At 39.9% G+C, this 24,827-nt stretch overlaps 1 protein-coding gene and 1 long non-coding RNA gene across 23 annotated transcripts in view; one reads left to right on the plus strand and one right to left on the minus strand.

The window, feature by feature from the left end:
- LOC126295459 (uncharacterized) overlaps window positions 1–24,827 on the minus strand; it is a 1,097,875-nt gene that overhangs the window by 1,064,058 nt on the left and 8,990 nt on the right. The window lies entirely within an intron of this gene.
- The window catches only part of LOC126295452 (zinc finger protein ZFP2-like), a 909,451-nt gene that overhangs the window by 745,599 nt on the left and 139,025 nt on the right, over window positions 1–24,827 (plus strand). For 21 of the 22 annotated variants that reach the window (XM_049987955.1, XM_049987969.1, XM_049987970.1 and 18 more), the window contains one exon: window positions 9,513–9,575. In XM_049987955.1, coding sequence (XP_049843912.1) covers window positions 9,513–9,575 — 63 coding nt within the window. The remainder of the gene's footprint in view (window positions 1–9,512; window positions 9,576–24,827) is intronic. The other variant, XM_049987954.1, reaches the window with a different exon arrangement.

Here is a 24,827-nt window from a genome sequence, read left to right on the forward strand (position 1 = left end):
TATTTATTAATTTACAAATCCAAAATTTTACATGTGTAAAGCAGCTGAGTTGTGTTTAATGGAAAAATATAATAAAATACGCAGGATTAATATTTTTCCAGAAATTATAATTTTTAATTTTTATTGTCTTTTTATAAAAAGCCATAACTCATTATAATCATGCAATTAATCTGAAAATTTTATTGTAGGGTTCTGAGAAGGTTATAAAACCACTGAACTCCAGTTATTAATTTATGGTACAAATTGTATCATTGGCAGAGTTTTAAATTTTGCATATCCAAAATTAATTTTTTTTTCTACATACAATCATCTAAAAATCAGAATGTAATTGCAGGATCTTGTAGTTTTTAGTTCTAGAGAGACAGCAACATGTTTGAACAGTTCCTGAAAATTTCATAGGATTAGCACATGTACGTCTTGAGAAAAGGTTTCTAATAATGTAAACGATGTAAGACAGAGAAAATAAGGTTCAAAGATTTTCTTCTCATACTTATACATGTAATAAGCTTACCTTAATTTTAAAATCCACCATGTTTCTCTTCCCTCCTTTTCGAATCTGCCCGGCCTGTATTTGCAGGTAAGACAGATTTATTAGCTTTCTTGACCCTGTTATTGTCGATGGTGTAAAATACTTTTGTTGTAAACACACCTGGATCTATACCAACTCTCTTCAGCACTTCAAATCTGCCATTATCTTTGTTATTGTAACATAAAACTGCATCATAGACACTTATTTTCAGTACTTCAAGTCCACAGAATGTCCTTTTTGAGCATGTAATCCAAATTAAATTATTGAGGCTTTCAGGCTTTCATTTGCATTTTGTGTCTTTCTGTGAAGACACTTCCTCAATAAATCAAAGTTTGCAAGAAACCTGAATGTGGGCTTCAATGCATTCATAACAGGTTTTGTGGTCCACAACTCTTTTTGTGGATATGTGCGTGGCGAACACGGGGCCCTGAGCTAGTGCAGTTCTTCCTTTCCGGGCTGCCCTACCCCCTTCCCCATCCCCCCTCATCGCCAATCCCTCCCCCCCTCCCCCCGTACCTCCCCTTCACACTCCCTCTTCCCTCTTCTTGGGAGTAATGTATCGAGCCTTTGTATGGAGACAGACATTTGAAAACTCCAGGATTCTGTTTCCTTTGTTTTTCGCCATCCTCACGCTGTCTTCCTCTATTGGTCTTTCCCTACGTTCACTCTTCTCTGTGTTTTTGTACCCTTACTTCTATCTCTGCCTCATTCTCCTTGCCCTATTCTCCTTGTCTTCTTTTCCGTGTCTTGTTCTCCACTTTGGCGTTTGAGATTCTTTCTTCTGTCCCCCTATCCCTTTCTCTCTTTCCTCTCTTCTTTCATTGCTGTGCGTGTTTAAAGGCCGACCCACACATTCACACACGTAGCCAGTGATGGGGTAACGCATAATTCCCCGCCCGGGGTAGACAAGTAAGGCACATACGTACCTCCTGATAAAGGTCAGGCCCAGGGAGTGGTGATTGCCTGAACTGTTACCTTCCCCCGAACATGCCGATTGGTCCCTCTGTCCATTTCTTGGGAGATGTGTCCTGAGGTGTGAACAGTCACATAAGGTGGGAGTGCCTCTGAGAGGGCCCCCACAAGAAAGGAGTACACCATCGGAGACGCTGGCAATCATGGGGGATTCATCCGCAATAGATTTCTTCTTCCATGTTTTCTACTCCAAAACGAAAGCTAGATGAAACTTCTGTTCCGAAAATTCTACCACCGGCACCAAAGTTTCTTGTTGTCACAAGATCTGATGGTCACAATTTCTCAACAGTTAACCCTTTTGTCATTCAGAATGGTGTAGGTGCGATTGCCGGACCAGTGAAATCTTGTACTCGGTTGTGCAACAGTACCTTGCTGTTGGAGACAGAGAGCACCTTCCAGGCCCAAAAATTACTTCGAGCCACACTCTTAGACACATTTGCTGTACAGGTGGAGGCCCACCACATCTTGAGTTCGTCGCATCATGTGGCATGGTGTGTACCTGGTCACTCAATGGACTAAGTGATGAGGAGATTCTGCCTTTCCTCTCTGATCAGGGAGTTATGGCCATCCATCAGGTTGTGAAAAGGATCGACAAGGACTTCATACCGACCCGAACTATATTCCTGACTTTCGGCAATGTGCAATTGCCTTCACAAATTAAAGTGGGTTATGAGATCATTTCTGTTCTGCCATATGTACCCAACCCTACAAAGTGTTACAATGTCAGCGGTTTAATCATACCCGGCAGTCTTGTTCAAGTGGGGCTAAATGCATTACCTGTGGCAGGGACGCCCATGAGGGTGACTGTCCACCCCCGTTCCCTCGTTGCATCACCTGTATGGGTGACCATGCTGCCTCCTCTCGTGACTGCCCTGACTACAAAGATGAGAAAAGTATACAGGAAATTCGAGTGAAAGAGAAGGTGTCGACCTCGGCTGCTCGCAAGTTATGCAATAGCAAAAAGCCCACTGCACTTCTGGCACGTAAATACAGTACCATTCTCGCCTCTCCTTGGCCTACCAGGGAGGTAGCTACAGAGACATGTGATCTAACATTTAGTGATTTGGTCGTCAGATTGGCCAGTGCTAAGATTGCCCGATCAATGTCTTCTCTTACTCCCACCGACCCTAAGGCTCAATCATCATCATCATCTGGTACTGCTAGGACAAGGACCTCTAAATCAGATGCTTGGACCTTTGAAAAAGAACTGTAACGTGAATATTTCTTGCATACTCAAACTTCATAGCCATTAACTGTTATTTCAACAAAATGTAATTCTTCAAAGAAGGCTCATAGAAACAAGACTTCTCCTGCGCCACTTGGCAGTTGCCATCCCCGGCTATCTTCAGTTTCACCAGGCCGCACCGCTGGTAGCCGATCATCTGGCCTTTCACCAGCAGAGGAAGCTCCCCCTCCTGACCAGCACAGGAAGATGGCAGACACAACTGTTAAGCCGATGGACCATGACTCTCCACCTATCAACTGCAGCACTAGTGCTCCCTCGAAGCCAGACCCTCAGTAGCCATCGAGTGGACCATTTCTTGTTTCTGCTTTTTCTTTTTGTTTTCATAATGGCACTTCTTCAATCGAATATTTGTGCCATTTGGTCCTTTGTAGGTCTCCAAGAAATGAAGTTACGCCCATGCGATCATATTGACTTGGCACACTATACCTCCATGCATTTTGACCTACCCGCTCTGGCAGGTATTCTGGCTCATGGAGGGGTCATGCTTCTGGTTCGGGATGATGTCTACTATGATCCAATCACATTGCACAAAGATCTGCAGGCAGTTGCCGTCCGAATGACTCTCTCCACTTCCACATTTTCCATTTGTATTGTTTACACTCCATCATTGTCTGCCTTAACTATGGCAGACATGATACAATTGATTGCTCAGCTTCCTACGCCATTTTTGTTGATTGGATATTTTAATGCCCAGCATTCCCTTTTTGGGCTCTCCAGCATCCTGCCTGAGAGTCTCTCTGTTGGCAGACCTTTTCAACCACCTCAATCTAGTCTGCTTAAATACCGGTGCACCTACCTTCCTTTCGGATGCAACACATACCTATTCTCACTTGGACCTCTCATTATACACTATCCAACTTATGTCAGTTTGAGTGGTATGCTCTGTCTGACACATAATCCAGCGACCATTTCCCCTGTGTAATCCGTCTCTTGCATCACACCCCTTCTCCATATTCCACTAGTTGCAACATTTTTAAAGCCGACTAAGGGCTTTTCACCTCCCTGGCAACCTTCAATGATCAAAACTTCTCCAGCTGCAATATTCAGGTCGCATACCTCTCAGATGTTATTCTCACTGCTGCTGAATATCCAATCCCTTGTACTTCCTCTTCTCCACGTCGAGTCCCAGTCCCCTGGTGGGCTACAGCATGCAGCAATACTATTCGTGGTAGGCGATGTGCTTTACGCTCCTTCCAACGCCACCGTACGATGGCGAACTGTATTAGTTACAAACGACTCATTGCACAATGTTGTCGTGTTATCAAAGGAAGCAAAAAGGCTTGCTGGGTGGCTTTCACCAGCTCATTCAACAGTTTTACTACTCCTTCAGTTGTCTGGGGTGGCCTGCGCTGGCTATCTGGCACCAAGGCCCACTCCCTGATTTCTGGCCTGACTGTAGCGAATGAAGTCCTTGTGGGGTCCTGATGATGTCTCAAATACCTTCGGCCACTTTTTCACGGAGGTTTTGATCTCTGCCCCTTACCACTCTGCCTTCCTCTCCTGAAAACAAGCAGAAGAGGCACGGCCAATTTCTTTCCAGTCTTTGAATCGTGAAAGTTACACTGCTACATTCACCATGTGGGAACTCTAAAGTGCACTTACTCAGTCCTGATCCTGTGTTCCGGGGCCCAGTGGTATGCATATTCAGATGCTGAAGAACCTTTCTCCTCCAGGTAAAGGCTTTCTTCTTCACGTCTATAAATACATCTGGACTGAAGGTCATGTTCCCACACGCTGGCGTGTAGCAGTTGTTGTTCTCATACCCAAACCAGGAAAGGACAAACACCTTCCTTCAAGTTATTGCCCCATCTCCCTTACCAGCTGCATCTGCAACGTGATGGAGAACATGGTAAATTCTCGATTGGTTTGGCTCCTTGAATGTTGACGCCTTCTTACCAATGTCCAATGTGGCTTTTCTAGGTGCTGCTCTGCTGTTGACCACCTAGTGCCTTGTCAACCTTCATTATGAGCAACTTTTTGTGTAAGCACTAGACGGTGGCTGTGTTCTTTGATTTGGAGAAGGCTTACGACACTAGGAGAACGTGGTGCCCCAGGGCTCCATTTTGAGTGTGGCCCTTTTCGCCATAGCTATCAATCCAATAATGGATTGCATTTCAGTTGACATTTCCGGCTCCCTTTTCGTGGACGACCTTATGATTTACTGCAGTGCTCAGAGAACATGTCTCCTGGAGCGCTGTCTTCAGCATTGTCTAGACCATCTATATTCCTGGAGTGTCGCTAACAGTTTTCGTTTTTCTGGTGAGAAAATGGTCTGTATGAACTTCAGGCATTACAGTTCCTTCCCCAATGCTTTCATCTTGGTCCCGTTGCTCTCCCATTCGTGGAGACAAAATTTTTAGGTCTTACATTTGACAGGAAACTTTGCTGGTCTCCACATGTTTCTTACTTGGCTGCTCATTGTACCCGTTCTCTAAATGTCCTCCGTGATCTCAGTGGGACGCCATGGGGAGCAGATCGAATGATCCTGCTTCGCTTATATCGGTCCATTGTCCGATTAAAGCTGGATTATGGGAGCTTTGTCTACTCCTCTGCCCGGCCGTCCATCTTACGCTGTCTAAACTCTATCCACCATCAGGGGTTACGTCTGGTGACTGGAGCATTCTACACCAACCCTGTTGAGGGCCTGTGTGCCGACGCTGCCGAGTTACCACTCAACTACTGGCGCGATATGTTGCTTTGTCAGTATGCCTGCTGACTGATGTCAATGCCCCACCACCTGTCATATTTCTTCTTCTTTGACGACTCTTTTGACTGCCAATACAGTCTGTATGTCTCTGCCCTGTTACCTCCTGGAGTTCGCTTTCATTGTGTGCTTCAGCAACTTGATTTTACCCTCCCTAAGACTTTTCGAGTGGGTGAGAGCCTGACACCACCTTGGCTCCAGGCTCAGGTTCACGCTCACCTTGAAGGAGAGGACCTCGGATTCGATATACTGCTCGAGGTTAGTCGAACTTCATTCCAGGCTTGCTAATAACATCTTTATTTACACAGATGGCTCCAAGACTACTGCTGGTGTCAGATGTGCCTTCGTCATTGGGGATGATACCTTTCAATACCGGCTCCTTGACCAGTGTTCAAGCTTTACAGCTGAGCTTTTTGCTCTCTATCAGGCTGTTCAGTATATCCGCCGCCATCGTCATTCTTCCTATGCATCTGCTCTGATTCTTTGAGAGACATTCAGTGTCTCTGTGACCCATATTCGGACCACCCTCTCGTGCAAAGAATTCAACGGTCCCTTCAGTCACTAGCTGATACTGGCGCTTGTGTCCTTTTTTTGTGGATTCCTGGCCACGTTGGTGTGCCTGGGAATGAAGCTGCTGTTGCTGCGGCCAAGGCTGCTGTCCTGCCTCGGTCAGCTTACTTTTGTGTCTCGTCAACTGATGTTAGTGGGGTTAGGGCCATCAAACTGATCCTGATAGCTTGGACGACCTCCTCACTCCCTTCCCGGCGAGAGGAGGTCATTTTGGCCAGGTTGTGGATTGGGCATTGACGATTTACCCACCGCTACCTGTTGTCCAGTGGCCCCGCCCCGCAGTGCTCCTGTGGTCATCCATTGATGGTGTGCCATATTTTATTGTTCTGCCCCCATTTTATTCACTCTCGTGTAGACAACACGAGAGTGAATAAAATGGGGGCAGCTGTCTGCTGTCTACCTTACAGGAGCTTTTAGCTGATGACACTCAAGCAGCTGCTCGTATTCTTAGTTTTACGATGTTGTCGGACTTGTCCAAGAAAATCTAACTCTTTTATTTTGTTTATCTGCATCTTTGTAAGTACTTCCTGTTGTTCCCCCTTGTGTTTTTCTACGCTATTAGTTCTCTAACATTTGTGACTGGGTGCTAATGACCTTAGTAGTTAAATGGCAAAAAAAATTATGGTAATTAGTTTTTATGTGAATACATCCCATAACTGTTGTTGAGTGTACACCAGTTGCCTATCGGACACAGTTGTGCATTGGTGTTTTGTCAGTGGATAGTTTGTGGAAAAAAATTGCCCACACAACATGCCTCATTACCTCTAAATTGTGTGGATTTTCCTGATAGCTCTCCCATAAAATAAATGAAGAGAACCAGTTTCTTTCAGAGTAAACCTGCTTTTCCCTCCTAGTGGTTTTCCAGGTTCACGTACTTCACCTTTCTTCTCTTTCAGCAAGCGACGAAGTCTACCACGAAGCCTCTTTTTGATTTGGCAAACACATTTCAACTTTTCTATTGTTGTATTGTACAGATTTATGTTTGTCACAGCTTTGAACAAAGAGTAGTCCCCATCATAAAGGTATTTAGTATCTCTGACACCATACTGGTCCTCAGATCTGGAAAACATCCTCACAACTGCAGCAGCCTCCATGCCCCCACTTGAGCCACTATAGTTATTAGAGTATGCTACTGCATGCCTTTCTTTCCACAGTTTCTCACTGTCTTCATTGTTGGACATTTTCCTTGTTGCAGACTGGTGGCAGTATTTAGACATAATTTCTACATCTAAAAATTTTTCCTGAGTCAATACCTATAACAGATGCAACTCCATACAGGGATGTGTGACCCCTTTTCATCCAGGTCCCATGTGAAGACACACATGGGTCAGTAACATTTGTAGGATATTCACTGTCACGAATACCTATTCTATGATCTATTTTTTTTTTGTTTTGTTTATTTCCACCAATTCGTCAACAGCTTCCTTGATAGAAACTTTGGCAGTATCGAATACACTTCCAGACATTTCTTTATTTATTTTTTCAAACCATGCACAAGTTGGAGGCATGTTCAAGGAACCACACAATAAATTACCTCCTTCTCTGCCTTGTCCAAAGCATCTCATAGCAAATGTTAATTTAAAATTGCTTTCATATGTACTAGTGTCAATTTTTTTGGAGGAGGAAAATGAAAATTCATAGCCACATAAATTACAAATTAATTTAAAATCACAAGCTATTCCCACTCTTCTTTCTTCAACAATAATAGTGCATTCTGTATTTTTACAGCTAACACATGAACATGAAAACTTTATAGCCTGACAGACAAGCTCTAACCTGGCAGACAAGATCTAAATCAGTAAGTCTGAATCCAGTGGTATCCATATCATTATTCACACACCTGTACAATTTTCCTATTCCAAGTTTTGATGTGGAAGCTTAATTTCGAACTACCTCCTCTTTTTTGTTGGTAAACCGATTTCCATGACACCTCCATTTCCTAACCACAGTTTTTCCACTACCCATTACGCATACATCTTGACTTTCATGTGAAGGTTTGCAAATTCAACCTTCCACCCATAATGTGTGTTGGTATTCTCAAAATGTAAATAAACCACATGCAACAATGTTTTCAGGCAAAGGTATAGATGTCAGCCAAAGTTACCAAAGGAAAGAGCCTTTACACTGACAAACTCCGCTGAAGTAAGCAGTTTCCCAAATGTTAGAAAAGGTGGGAGTGGCCGCAAGTGCAGAGCAGTTTAATAATTTAAAGGCATTTCTGAAGCTACTATCGTCACAAAATTCACACACAACATAGGTTACACTGTGTAGATAAAGGAAATAATATTTTTGAAAAATATATTTTTTGGACCAAAATCCATTACATCCTCACTTAAAATTAATGCCAAAACTTAGTGCTTGCTCGTTTTCTTTAAAAGGTGGCAATATCTTCCAGTTTTAAGGCTGAAAATTAATGGTGAAACTGAAACAAACTTTTCTGTCACTGTGAATTTTGTGTTCGGTCTTTCAGCTCACTCACCTAGAAGAATTCAGGAGAAGCAACGAAAACACAAATGCAAGAACTCACACAAAATTAGCCCTGGCAATATAACGGGGTAAATTGACTAGCTAAAAAAGAAAGTCTCCATTGAAATGGGTCAGTCTGTGTAAGCTGAGCCTAGGAGAAACAGGGTACGGATGAATGTCCCCCAACTCTCAGCCCCTGAACTTTGAAAATCTCATTTCTCTACATTTTTGTGACTTCAGTGTAAGAATTGCCATGCCTGTGTCCAGGACATTTTGTTACTGAGCGGGTTTGTGTATCATCCATAGGTATAAGAGAATCACCTGTTGAGAAAAAGTCATTTGTAACAATATTATGAAAAAATAGGTGAGCACTTACCATAAAGAAGAAACATTGAGTAACACGGGGGCAACAGAAAAACTTATTTTGCATTTTAACTTCTGACCAAAAGACTTCCTTTCGATGTAGAAAACACCCATACACATTCGCACAAGAACAATTTGCATACACATACATGTGACCACTGTCTCTGGCCACTGTAGCAGTCTTTTCACTTTGCGTGTCTGAGACTCAGCATCTTCGCTATATGGTGAGTAGTGATCTACCTTAATATTATTGTTGTTATTCAATCCTTGACCTTCCATTACTTGACTAATGGTCTATGATGTATATGACACATCTTTTCTATGTGAATATCGATAACATAAGGGAATGATGAGACACTCAGTTGCAGGCAGACACAGTGAAATTACACGTACTCATTACCTTAGTCAGAAAAGGACAAAACTAATTTGTAAGTTTCTTTTCATTGTATCTGTTTGCAGTTTAACATGTCATCTTTACAGTCAGCAGCATTCTATCTCTTGCTGATATTCCAACCTGGAGTTTCCATTGTTCAAGATAATTCCTTTCAGAAAAAAAGAACTAGTAATAAAATTATTATTATTGTTAAACTTAATAGTGTCATAAGTTTTACAGAAAACAACTGCTTAAGCACACTAATTATGTGGTTTTATTATTACCACAGGTCCAGATTTGCCCATCCACTGTGAACATAAAAGAAGAATTGCAAGAGTGTGTGAATAAAGAGGTAATTCAAGAATTTATGTAACTATATAAAATTAAGCACATTTGAATTGTGCCACAGTTATCATCATAATGGGAATGATAAGCAATGCAGCTCTCCATTGGCGTTCAGGCATTCACTGTAGTGCCTGTAATGATTACACCCATTGTAATATTATAGGCACCTGGCAGAAAACTAGGGAAAGCAGGCAAAATAGAGCATTATAATGTATGCTAAATGAACTGAAGTATCGGTAAAAGTTAAATTTGAACCTCCTCCCTTGTATTTTTTCAGTATTGCATATAGATAAAGATGGGGCTTCACTACTAGTCAGCTTATTACCACCACAAGATTTTTATGCTTTTACATCCATTAGCTTTCCCAACTCTCAGCCAAATTGTCACCTTCAAACATAACCTAGATCTCAGACTTAGCTACAAATCAGACTGTCACCACAACAAAGACTTTGGGGGGGGGGGGGAGGTCGGTCGGTCCTCTTTTAACATTAGCTGAAGTAGTATCAGTGAGCTTGTGCAATAGTTTTAGTGTGTATATTTTAAGAATTAGTTCCTTGCATATGTCACTACAGATAGGAATTATGAGTTATTGTGACGATATACTTACAAATCAAAATATAAAAATTGCTGCCTTGACCGGGTTTGTAGCCTACATTCCACGCCTTAATGACTAGTTGTGTGAATAATACGGCCATCTAAGTATGCATTCTGGACCCTGCCAAATTCTCATTGTTGTAGCATGTGATCAAGGCAGGAAAACCGTGTTCAATTTTTCCTTTTGTCAAAAGCAAATTTTTACATAATACATTCAGTAATTTTTCCTTGGAATAATTTCTTTCTTCTCTGTCTTGAATCCTTTTTGGAATGCCTTCTGATGAACTGTAAACATCTGGTATTTGAAACAATTATTTGTCCATGTAAATTTATACATTTTTCCTTAAATGTGGCAGATTACATAAACACATCTTCTGAATTCGCAGTACATATGTGTGGGGTGGGGAAGAGGAGGGAAGGAAAGCACAAAAATGTTGTAATGTCTGTAGTAAATATGTACACATGATGATGGAGGTAGTAAGTCCCTCAAAGGCTATTCGAAATTAGTATTGTAGTTAGATTTAGCAAGTATTTGTATTGCAAATAGTTTACTATTCTTTGTTGAGTGCTGATTATCACTATGAAAAACATCCATTTTCCTCTCATAAGTTTTGTCAGTTTGCTTTAACTAGCCATCACTTTATAATTAGCAAAGATGCCATTTGTTATACAATCTTAAAATTATTGGCATAGCTTGTTTAAATGACATTTTGTTGTAAAATAACCACACAAAGATGCTAAAAGTGTGTTTTCTATTACTCTGTACCTAGTTACAACCTAGTGGTGATTGTCTGCCAGAACTTCAATGTAGATTCAAAGCCTCCAAAGTGTACATGATTTCCTGGCACAATAGCCACAGCCATCCTAGTACTTCCTCCAAATACTACATTTACAAATACAGAGAAGTGATATCTTCTGCACACATTAGGCCCTCCTAAAATCTGTTGTGTGTGTGTGTGTGTGTGTGTGTGTGTGTAGCACACCAGCATCCTTAGTAGAGACTACCTGCAAGCTGCTGTAACCTGGATTGTGGTGATGGTGGCATACATAAAACCACTTTTCCATTCTAGAGGCCTATTACTCAATACACACTGGACAGAAGAGAGGCATTTATGATTTCAAATGCTCAGGGCAAATTTTATGAAGCAGTTGATCATAGATTAGGGGGAAAAATTGTCACGTTGAACTCGGAAATCTGTATTGTACATACATTACCTGCAAATTAATATGCCATGTACTAGCATCACCTTTGACTAGCAGAATCTCGGGGATCAAGTTAATTTCAATTGTAGTCAACAAATCATATAATAAAGACACTGCAAAACAATAGACTTCATGTTGTGTGACTAAAAGTTGAAAAATTCTTATGCTGCTGGAAGAATTTTTTATTTTTAATGATAGGCTAAGGAGAATATCTGTGATGTAAATAATAGCTGCAGATAATAACAGCCACCCTAAGAATTTCTAGAGAAGACTTCTAATAACATGAAAAATTTACAGGAATTTCATAGACACACAACGTCATTGTAAAAAAGGGAATGTGAAACTATTTGCAATGAATAGCATGTGTATGAAGTTATTTAGCAGGGAATAATGATCATCCTTTACAGAAATCCACTCTATACTTTAATACTGCATGTCAGTAGCCACAGGAGGACAATAATTTAACTACAGAATGCCAATGTCAGTTATCAGTCATATTTATTGGCTAAGGTGAAAACTAAGTTGTTTCAGTGGCTCTGTAATTGTGTAAGAGTATGCATCTAAACAGTTTAGCATTCAACCCTTGTCAGTCCAGTTTCCGTTTTCTTGTTTTCCATGTATTTTTCTTCTAATATTTGTAAGATGTGAAGTTTCACCATGGGTTGTAATCCACTTTAAACTGTAGCCACCTATACATCTGGAGAAGTAATACTGATCAAACATCTCAGAAAGGCAAAGGTATACCACCTTTAAAAGTCTATACCCAGTGAATGTTTGTGCTGGCAAAATCAATCTTTGGATGGGTGACTGATGGTTAATTAGTTAGGTAGTAAAGTTTGTTCGTAGGTTCTTGGTCTGTGGATCATTTGTACAAGTAATTGTAATGATGTGGAATGAGTTGTCATAAGTACACATTTATATGTGAGTATGATTAATGCCGACCATTTACACTTTTTTTAATTTTTAATGCTAATGTGAATTAGAAACTGTTACCCACAATCTTTTTTGTGTAAACAGAAATCCTCCTGTAGAACAGACTAGTAGTGAGACAAAATTTTTCAGTTTTCAGATTTAATTTTTCTGGCTGTCAGAAATGTTATATAATTGAGTAAATTATCAAAAATTTTGGTGGCAACATTGTTAATCCCCATTTTGTGCTGAAGACAACCTCAGTGTGGAATAATGTATGTGAGTATGTTAATGGACTTACGTTCATCAATGTTCCTTTTGAACTGGACGGTATTATTTGCTACCAAGTTCATGAGAGAATAAATGTACTGTGAAGCAGTAGTCAAAATGCCTGACTCCTTCAACAGATGTCTGCAAATGGTGCTGGGTGAGAAGCACATAATATTCTTATAGCAAGTTTTTGATCAGTGCAGACTTTGTTTCTTAATGATGGGTTGCCCCTGAACATTATTCCATATGACATTATTAAATGAAAATATGCAAAATGTTAACTTACTGATTTATCTCTTCCCAAGATTTGCCATGATACAAAGTGCAAATTTAGCTGAACTGAGTTGTTTTAGGATTTCAGAAGTGTGTTTTTTCCATTTAAACTCTCATGCATATGGACACACAAAATGTTGTAGTTGCCAGTGTAGTTATTATTTCCCTACTTTGTGTTTATTATTGGTGTGGTGCCTTCCAATGTGTGTGTCAGAACAATAGCAGAAAACCATCCAGTAACACTTGCAAGAACATTATCTACTTCTCCTTCTGTTGCTGTATATAGATTTTGGATGATAACAACACTAACGTCACCTGGAAAATTACTAATGTGCTTGTTGTATATTGGGCATTTTGTTGTTCGCGTGTATGGGAAACAATAGTGGACCAACCAATGAGCCTTGTGGAACACCATAATTGATTTTTTTCAAATTGGAAGCATCTCCCGTACCTATATTGGTTGCATTGTTATGTACACTTTCTGCGTTTGTTGATTAGATTAGGCAATATTCATTTGTAGGCTGTCCCATTAATTCCATGAAACCTTAGTGAACTAAGTGGTGATTCACACAGTCAGGTGCACTAGATAGGTCACAGAGAATACAAACTGGTGCTATTTTGTTGCTCAATTTTCGTAAAATTTTATGAAGGAATACACAATGACTTTCTCAGTTGAAAGCCAAACTGTATTTTTGATATTAAAGTTGCACAGGAGAGATACTATTCTAGAGTGAATCACCATCTCAAAAACTTTGAAAAATGATGTCAGTGAAACATCTTGGTAGCTACTTACATCTCTGTTACACTTTGCTCACATAGTGGTTCAACAATGGTGTGTTTCAATATGTCTGGAAAAATACACTGTCTTTGTGATGCATTACATGTATCAGAAAATACAACACATATCATAACAAGTTTTCATTTTGCTGAAAACACCATCAAGTACCGATGAAGTTTTATTTTTGAGAGAATATGTGATTTTCCTAATTTCAGAACAAGGAGTAGGTGAGACATCCACATGATGGAATATTATATGAGATGACTTTTGAAAATACCATTTTGATTTTACTCTGGAACTGCTTATCCCTGTGTTACAAAGTTTTGAAACACCCATCCACACTGAATGTTGCATAATTTCCCGTTTGCATCATGTTCAGTGAACTTCTTAAGCTCTGAGTGACACCACAGTTTGCAGTATGTTCAGTTGAATCAAAGCTCTGCCTAAGAGCCTGTGCCAAATAACCATTAATTATCTGCTAAGAAACAATGCATTCACTACCATATTGATTATAAAGATTATTATCTTAATACAGCATTTGCTGTTTCCTATAATTATGAGTACTGCAATGGTCAAAATTCTGTGCTCAAGAGCTATAAATGCTGAGCTGTGTATTCATGTTTACTTCAAAGATATCCATATCAATACTTGTCCCCATGGAGAAGTGTCTTGCAGAATTTGAGAAGTTTCTTCCACGTTGTCCTCCCTAATTGAAAAACAAGACAAACAATTTTGTAGTGTATCTCTGACGTACAATTAATGGCTTGTAATCTATCCCTCCCTTCTTTGTCATCACTACTGTCTGCGATGATGATTTTTTTTCATGAGATTCAAGATTGGTAAGATTTACAACCAAATTTTTTCCTATCTTTTCTTGCACAGTTTACTCCAATCCTTCATACCTAGGGGTCTGAATTTTGAAGCCAGTCATAGATTTGAGTGCGGCTTACATTCGAGTAAATACGGTAGGTTGTTGAGCATGTGGTCTACTGCCACTGTGCGTAGGGTCGTAAGTGGCATGAGTGCGGACTAGTGCAGTGCCTGCCCTCTTGTCTAAGGCCATATGATAGGACAGGCAGCACTGGTGCAGCTTCCATTTCCATGTCTGATTTCAACAGTAGGGAAGGAGGTTGTGTTAATGGTGGTGGAACATGTGGCACTGGTTGTGATGGAGGTGGCAGCACTGGTGTCAGCTGCAACAGTGTTGGGCATCGGTCCCCATCAAGGTCCATGGCAGTTGAAGGGGGCATCCACAACAGAGGAGATAGTTGTGAAAACATTGGCAGTGGTGACAGAGAAGGTCTCGATGTATTAGACGGCTGGGCAGACAGATGACACAGGGGAGACGGAGGCACAACTAGTGTGCAGCCACCCCTGGGAGGTCATAGCTGGTCAATGTGTCACATTGCCCTCCCCTCAGCCATGCGGATGTCGCAGAGGCATTGGCCACTGGTACTGCACTGTGCTGGCGGATGGCCCTGTGTTGGGCATCCCTGTTCGAATGAGGGTGGAAAGGAGCAGCCATGACATGGTGAACTCCACTTTCTTCAAATTCCTAAGATATGAACTGGGAGCTGTTGTCTTTAACTAATGTATACAGAAGACCTTCCATTGCAAAAATTTTTTTCTCAAAGCTGAAATAGTAGCCACCACAGAAGTATACAGAAACTTCCAATAAGCATGAATTACAAGAAGCCAAAAGAGATTCAAAACAGGTCCCATGAAATCTACATGAATTTGTTCCCAAGCCTTATGTATCTGGCCATGGTCTTAGAGAATCACAGGGAATCACTTAGTGGGTGGCTCACTGTTTGCAGTCTGCCAGAACTAACGCTATTTTTCCATCAGCGCCTACCCAAAAAATGTATGTATGCTAACGCTTTTGTATGTGACACACCCCAGTGCCACACACATAACAACCACGTAACCTTACTCTGAAGGGCAGACAGGACTGCAACCTGGGGAGCAGTGTCCTTTTTAGCTAAAACAGCAGCCATCCATTCCAAACAGAGAGACTTCATAATGTAAAATAATTTCTCAAAGGATCAGAAGCATGATCCAGAGGTTTATCCAGTCAGCTGTGTTGCACAAAAGAAACAATTTTAATTACAACAGTATCTGAAAATACCTCAACCACAGTTTTGGTGCTAGTACTAGGAAAAGCATCAACATTTTGAGCTTCTGCGTCTAAATTAAAAGAGTTCTCCTTTGTCAAACTCTGGATCCTGGCTAGTTGGCAAGTGCTAAAAGACATTTGCATGTTGCACTATAAGCCGAAAATATATCTCGTATCATGACAGGAAAAGAGTCCACTGCTGTAAGTGCTGTATGCCCTTGCTCGGCAAGGACGCCAAAGTGTTAAAAAGAAAGACCAGTGGTTTGTGGTCTGTGATCAGGTGAAATGTAGACCTGTGTAGAAAGACATAATTTTTTTATAAAACATACGCAATCACCAAAGCCTTTTTCTCTTTCAAAGAATAACACTACTGACCCTACTGCATTGAACTGAAGGATTTAAGAGGTACGTGCAGTAGGGTGTTCAGATCCATTCCCACATGTATGAGTAAGGACAGCACGAAGACCAAATGCGTACATTGCTAACACAGTGTGCTGGTCCAGCTGAAAAGTGACCATACAAAGGGCCAGCTGCAGCTTACATTTAAACATCTTTAATGTCCGCTTGCAAGCTGGGACCAGTGTAAACGAACATCCATATGTAACAATGTGTTGAGCACTTGTGGCACAGTAATAGTGTCTGGTGTGAATTAGTGGTAATATGCAATTTTGCCTAAAAATACTTGTAATTCTGTGATAGATGTGGGGTGCAGTAGTAGGTCAATAGCATCAATATGCTGGTGCAGTGGTTTAATGTCAGCATGTGACACTTCAAAACCCAAATAAATAATGGATGGTTGAAAAGCTGTGTCTTTTCCAAATTGCACTTTAACCATGCAGACTGTAAAATAGAAAATAGAGCACAAAGCTTCTGCAAATGTTTCTCTTTGGATGTGCTGGACACTGCAGTGTCATCTAAATAGTTGATGCAGCCTCAAACTGATGCATTAAGTTGCTCTAAAAAGTGTTGAAAAGTAGGTGGTGTGCTTGCTACATCAAAAGGCAAATGCTGGTATTGATAAAGCTCAAATGGGTATTGATAACTATAAGGCATTTAGATTCCTCACTGAACAGTAGCAGTAAATATGTCACTCCGAAGCCAGTCTTTGAAAAATATGGCCCCCCGATAATATTGTTATAGATCATCAGGGTGCAGAAAAGGATAGGTATTAATGATTGACTGTGGAGTAATGAATTTCCAAAATCACTGCATAGGTGTTATTTACTGGTAGGTCTTTTAATTATCACCAGTAGTGCTGACCATTCAATGGAAGAAATAGGTCGAATAACATAACATGATTGAAGACACACTAATTCTGCTGTTGCTTGAGCCTGTGAGTTTACTGGTGCCGGGTGGACCCAGAAAAAATGCTGTCAGAGAGACTGTTTCATCAGAAGGTACGCCTGATATTCTGTTGCACCACCCAGTCCTGGGAAAATTAGAGAGGAAAATTTGACACAGGGTATCTAACTGTTCATATGGAACTTTATCATAAACCACATGCCCTTCATCAACAATGGAGAATCAAAACAGTTGAAAAGCACCCAAACAGAATTACAGTAAACATTCTCCACAACTAGGAATTTTAATGAAAGAAACCACACCTTGGAAGTTAGTGGTGCAGAAAATGTTCAACAATGGGAATGTGTTGTTTCGTATTACTCGTCAACCTTTGTGACACTGGTGTCAGAGGGGGAGAATCCAAATCCACATAAGTGTGAGAGTTCACCAGCGTTGCTACAGCCCGCGCACGCATGCACACATCAGTGTATATCTTGCTTTGGAACACTGTCACTGCTGACGTACTGTTCATATCAATGTTCATTTCATCCCCTCTCGGATTTGGGAAGGAGTTGCGTACAGAAGCAGTGTGTCCTTTGTTATGGCACCTGTTACATGTTTTCCAGCTCTTGGGACACACAGTCCATTCGTGTTGAATGAAGCATTGTGGGCATAAAGGCAGTAGAACATTAGCCTGTCACTGTTGTGATTCGGTCTGTTGTCACAAATGACAATTACCTGTACAACATAAAGACATCTGCTGGACTGCTGCAGTAGAGTCATATGTTCTATTGTGGACTGACTGAAGGCTGGGAAGTGTGAGAGGGACAGATTCCTGATATTTCAGATCAGGCTTCCACCTGACTGCTTGCAGCCCATGAAAAGTCAAATGACTGAGGTGCCCTCATGACTTCCAAAATGGTACAATTTTCACATTGTAGAACTCACTCTTGAACTTTCATATCAGGAGAAAAATGTATTGCATCATGAACCATTTGATCTCCATAGGATTCACTATGAAAATTTGCCACAAAATTATGTTGGCTAAGTCAATGTATTTCTGCTGCCCATGCCCTGTATGACTCTTTTCGTTGCTTTTCGCAGTGGTAAAATTCCACATGAGCAGCTGTAATGTATTTTTACAGTGGAAGTAGAAAATAACTCACAAGTGATTGAAAGAAAGGCAGAAAAATTCTTGTAAGGGGTGGGGCTGACGCAACAACTGATACACGTGAGGTGAAATCCATGACAGAAAAGGGCCTTGCGCAAGTTTGCTCATGTTACCTTAAATGATTGGAATGTTGCTACAGGCATTTTTTGTTTATGTCCTGGTTCTCTGCTGCATCATTGTATACAGTGAGTGGCAGTGGGTATGTTGTTGGCCGGGCTCCAGGTTGTGCCAGTGTAGTCGTTAAACTGGAAATAGCAGCTGTTAATGCTGTTGCTTGCAAAGAGATTGAAGCACTGCCTCCATGAAAATTAAACTCAAAGAATCAATGACTGATGTGCAACATGTGGAGTCAGGTACTGTACTTGCCACCAAAAAAAGTGTTTTAACCCCAGAATACAGTATGTTATTGCTCGAAACAGTACACACACACACACACACACACACACACATTTAAGACAAGGTAGAATACAATTAGCAATACACAAATGGTTGGCAGAGCCTTGTGCTCCAGCCTACATTGTCATTAGCTCCATCAAGGGCTGGTTGCAGAAGCAACAGCTGTCATACTAGCAAGCCAGGTGACCTCTAGTGGCTGAACCAAGCACCAACTAAATTACCATCTTTTGCTTTATACAGGTTTGTGCCACCAGTAAATTGGTAAGGAAGGTGATATTTTGAAAAAAGATATGTGTTTCAGTGATCTGTCAAATTTTTCTTGCAATAGCACATTCCTGTTATTATTTAGTTTAAAACCAAAATTTTTAGATCTGAGACATGTTACAGGCAGGCAGTCTTGAAAACAAGAACAAAATAAGAACAGAAAATATTCAGTAGTTTCCAGAAGGTAAGGTTAGTATACAGGGTGATTCACAAAGATATGCAAATATTTTAATATGTTATTCTACCAGTAAAACTAAAGGATATAAAGTTCATATAAACATAGGTCCACAAATGTTTGGTTATGGAGTTATGACTATTAAAAGATGTTGTCTGCAAGTTTATCTACTTCGTTAATACGAAGCTATCCCAGAATTGTACAAGGTTAAAGTAAAGTACAATTTCCATTTATTTAGTTGTTATTGGTCTGGTGAATCTGATAAAACATGTTCCAGATGAGTATCTGCAGTAGTTTTGCAGAATATCCAGAGAAGCAAAGGTTCTTGTACAAGTAAATTTGTATATTTTCCATTAAGAATGTAGAAACATTTGTCATTGTTGGCAACCGTTAGTGAGTTGTTTGTCATTTCCTAACCATGAAATGAGTTATTTATCTGTATTGTTCAGTGAAAGAACATAACAACAGTGTGTTTAAGTGAAACCAAATGGTAAGTGTTCTCGATTGTAGATTATTTATGACCAAGAAATGGTGTTTATTTATGGCAAATGTGATGGTAATGCTATAGCTGCAGTTAACAATTCTGAAAGTATGACCCATTAGTGGAAGATTTCAAAATTTACAGGAGACAAGTTCTCTACCTAGCGTTTATTATCAGTGCGAGCTCTCAATACATGAAGACGATGATGAGGATGCTGTTCAACATAGCCTGGGTACCGGTACCTGACACTTCTCTCAGCGATTAGGCATTTCACAATCTAAAGTATGGCATACACTGAAGTAAATAATCTGTATCCTTATGATAAACAAAATGTGCATCATTTACATCTGGGAGATCCCACTATTTGCTTGGAGTTGTGCAACTGGTTAAATACTTATCAACTGTTACACAAATACATTTTATTTACTGTTGAGGCATGCTTTACTCGAGATGGTATAAACAATTTTCATAACAAACACACATGATCTGAAGCAAAACCATATGTTACAGAGCAATGCAATTTGCAGCAGCAATTTAGCATAAATGTGTGGTAGGGTATAATCAAAACACACTTTATTGGACCATTCATTTTCCCAGGACATCTAACAGGCGAGACGTACTTAAAATTCTTTCACGAAAAAATGCCCCGCTTCCTCAAAGATGTCCCACTTGCTACGCCATTGCAAATGTGTTTTCAACATGGTGATGCACCTCCAAATTTCACCAATGCTGTTACTACACATTTAAATGAACATTTTTCCCCAGAAATGGATTGGTCTTGGTGCGTCATGTATGTGGCCACGGAGATAATCCCATTTGACATCAATGGATTTTTGTGTATGGGGATCGATGAAAGACAGTTTATGTGGCATTACATGCTTGAATTATGAATGCATTAGACAGAATTAAGATCAACCCTGTGAAACTGAAACATGCAACAAAATATGTTCATGCATGTGCAGCTAAATACATTGAGCTCAGAGAAATGTTTGATCATTTATTGTGAATGTAGTGTGAAATTGTATGAACACTGTACAACTTCCTTATCACTGAGCTTTGTTTTTTCCGGTTTAACATGAATTCACATGTGCTATGGTATTAATAAAATCTGATTATCTGACACATACATGCAGTTTCAGTTAACGTTATTACCGCGATTTTTCCAAACTTAAATTCTCTTTAACTTCTGTTGCAAACATTGTGTAATTGTGTGGAATTAAAAAAAACGAATGGGGCCAAGTAAATAATAAATTAAAAATTTTATGAAATTACTTCTTTGCTTTTCTGGATGTTTTTAAACTCGTACTGTTTTTCGATGGCTTCATATTAACAAAGTTGCTAAATTTCAGGCAAAATCTTTTATTAGCCATAACTCTGTAACTAAACACTTGCAGACCTATGTTCGCTTGAATTTGTTTCTTTAGTTTTACCTATAGAATAACATATTAATATATTTGCATATTTTCATGAATCACCCTGTATTTCATCAGAACGAATGGAACTGAAGAGAAAAAGGTATATTCACAAATTTGATATGATGCAGCAGATCATGTATTAGAGCTATTTTCTGTACCTATGTAAGCCCCATGTAACCACAGGGACAGAAAGGTCAAATGTAAGCGGAAGTCGTATGTACTAAAGAGTTTTGCGCTAGTATTTGTGTGTTTACAGTGGTTCTGCACTTATATGAAATATACCCCATACCTGAGAAAGGTGTGTAAAGAGAGAGTGGTGACAAAAAAAATCACATATTGCAGGATAATTCAAGAAAACCAAACCTTGCAATGCGAGTGATATTGTTCTACATCGCAAGTTGAATAATCATGAATTAATAGTGATTTATTTCATCAAAACAGTGTGTCCTCACAAATATCTGTGAGACAGTTTATCTGTGGACCTTGTCCATTTAATTTTATCCTTCCCTCCACAAGCAAAGACTCATCTGAAAGGACATATTTTTGTAAGACTGATAAGCACATAAAGCTCTCATTTTCTTTATCTTTTGTCACATGTCATCCTGTGTTTGGAGTGGCATTTTCTGTCTTCAGCACATTTGCACAGTTCTTTCATAATCACTCATTCAACCAGTAACATAGGTCCCATCAGGAAGGATAACCTTCTGATATTTGGAATAAGTCAAAGTATTTAAACAAGTATGATAGCTACAAATACTTTCGATGGGGTCACATTTATAAATTTCTGTATCTTCATCCTTGCTAACATTGTCTCCATCTCTGCTGGTTGCAGCTGGATGATTTCCTTTCATTGATTTGCAGATGTGTGATTGAATGTCCCCTGCCTCCCCCACTACTGCATGTTGGCTACTGGAAACCAGCCTGCTGAGGGATGTTCTGTATAGTGAGGTTCTATTTGAAGCCAGTAGAGTTGGTTGTTCTCTAAACCACAGTTTTTGCAACATGAGACTTCTTGCAAAATTTCTGAAAACTTGTATATTTTCTTCTGGTGAAGGACAGTAGTAGAATGATGCCAGAATAAAATTTGCCATTTATTGAATGATTTTATAAAATTCATGACAAGAGCCCAACAGAATGTTTATGACACACCAAATTAGAACCATGTAACAAGTACTATATTAAACTTCTCATAACTGGGATTCACAGCCATGTGAAATTTTCAGAAAGACATCGTATTTACGCCAGAGACAGGTAAACTTTTTGTTTCCACTATTGCAATTTTGGCCTTGCGCCATTATCAAGTGCAGGTGTTTTGGCTTTAAACCAAGTCAACTTTATACAGGCTGACACATTTATATGTCATTGTTATTTGCTGTTATATACTAGCTCTGCAGATGACAAAGAAATTGAAGAAATGTATGATCAAATAAAAGAAATTATTCAGATAGTGAAGGGTGACGAAAATTTAATAGTCATGGGTGACTGGAATTCGGTAGTAGGAAAAGGGAGAGAAGGAAACGTAGTAGGTGAATATGGACTGGGGCAAAGAAATGAAAGAGTAAGCCGCCTGGTAAGATTTTGCACAGAGCACAACTTAATCATAGCTAACACTTGGTTCAAGAACCATAAAAGAAGGCTGTATACATGGAAGAAGCCTGGAGATACTGACAGGTTTCAGATAGATTATATAATGGTAAGACAGAGATTTAGGAACCAGATTTTAAATTGTAAGACATTTCCAGGGGCAGATGTGGACTCTGACCACAATCTATTGGTTGTGACCTGTAGATTAAAACTAAAGAAACTGCAAAAAGGTGGGAATTTAAGGATGGGACCTGGATAAACTAAAAGAACCAGAGATTGTACAGAGTTTCAGGGAGAGCATAAGGGAGCAATTGACAGGAATGAGGGAAAGAAATATGGTAAAAGAAGAATGGGTAGCTTTGAGGGCTGAAGTAGTGAAGGCAGCAGAGGATCAAATAGGTAAAAAGATGAAGGCTAGTGGAAATCCTTGGGTAACAGAAGAAATATTGAATTTAATTGATGAAAGGAGGAAATATAAAAATGCAGTAAATGAAGCAGGCAAAAAGGAATACAGACGTCTCAAAAATGAGATCGACAGGAAGTGCAAAATGGCTAAGCAGGGATGGCTAGAGGACAAATGTAAGGATGTAGAGGCTTATCTCACTAGGGGTAAGATAGATACTGCCTACAGGAAAATTAAAGAGACCTTTGGAGAAAAGAGAACCACTTGTATGAATATCAAGAGAGCAGATGGAAACCCAGTTCTAAGTAAAGAAGGGAAAGCAGAAAGGTGGAAGGAGTATATAGAGGGTCTATACAAGGGCGATGTACTTGAGGACAATATTATGGAAATGGAAGAGGATGTAGATGAAGATGAAATGGGAGATATGATACTGCGTGAAGAGTTTGACAGAGCACTGAAAGACCTGAGTTGAAACGAGGCTCCCGGAGTAGACAACATTCCATTGGAACTACTGACAGCCTTGGGAGAGAGAGCCCTGACAAAACTCTACCATCTGGTGAGCAAGATGTATGAGACAGGCGAAATACCCTCAAACTTCAAGAAGAATATAATAGTTCCAATCTCAAAGAAAGCAGGTGTTGACAGATGTGAAAACTTCCGAACTATCAGTTACATAAGTCACAGCTGCAAAATACTAACACGAATTCTTTACAGAAGAATGGAAAAACTAGTAGAATCCAACCTCGGGGAAGATCAGTTTGGATTCCATAGAAATGTTGGAACACGTGAGGCAATACTGTCCCTATGACTTATCTTAGAAGCTAGATTAAGGAAGTGCAAACCTACGTTTCTAGCATTTGTAGACTTAGAGGAAGCTTTTGACAATGTTGACTGGAATACTCTCTTTGAAGTTCTGAAGGTGGCAGGGGTAAAATACAGGGAGCGAAAGGCTATTTATAATTTGTACAGAAACCAGATGGCAGTTACAAGAGTCGAGGGACATAAAAGGGAAGCAGTGGTTGGGAAGGGAGTGAGACACGGTTGCAGTCTCTCTCCGATGTTATTCAATCTGTATATTGATCAAGCAGTGAAGGAAACAAAAGAAAAATTCGGAGTAGGTATACAAATCCACGGAGAAGAAATAAAAATGTTGAGGTTCACTGATGACATTGTGATTCTGTCAGAGACAGCAAAGGACTTGGTAGAGCTGTTGAACGGAATGGATACTGTCTTGAAAGGAGGATATAAAATGAACATGAACAAAAGCAAAACGAGGATAATGGAATGTAGTCGAATAAAGTCGGGTGAGGCTGAGGGAATTAGATTAGGAAATGAGACAATTAAAGTAGTGAAGGAGTTTTGCTATTTGGGGAGCAAAATAACTGATGATGGTCGAAGTAGAGAGGGTATAAAATGTAGACTGGCAATGGCAAGGAAAGCGTTTCTGAAGAAGAGAAATCTGTTAACATCGAGTATAGATTTAATTGTCAGGAAGTCATTTCTGAAAGGTTTTTGTATGGAGTGTAGCCATGTATGGAAGTGAAACATGGACGATAAATAGTTTGGACAAGAAGAGAATAGAGGCTTTTGAAATGTGGTGCTACAGAATAATGCTGAAGATTAGATGGGTAGATCACATAACTAATGAGGAAGTATTGAATAGGATTGGAGAGAAGAGAAGTTTGTGGCACAACTTGACAAGAAGAAGGGATCGGTTGGTAGGACATGTTCTCAGGCACCAAGGGATCACCAATTTAGTATTAGAGGGCAGTGTTGAGGGTAAAAATCGTAGAGGGAGACCAAGAGATGAGTACACTAAGCAGATTCAGAAGGATGTAGGTTGCAGTAGGTACTGGGAGATGAAGAAGCTTGCACAATATAGAGTAGCATGGAGAGCTGCATGAAACCAGTCTCAGAACTGAAGACCACAACAACAACATTCGTAA

Source organism: Schistocerca gregaria, chromosome 11 (assembly GCF_023897955.1).
Source record: "Schistocerca gregaria isolate iqSchGreg1 chromosome 11, iqSchGreg1.2, whole genome shotgun sequence".
NCBI lineage: Eukaryota > Metazoa > Arthropoda > Insecta > Orthoptera > Acrididae > Schistocerca > Schistocerca gregaria.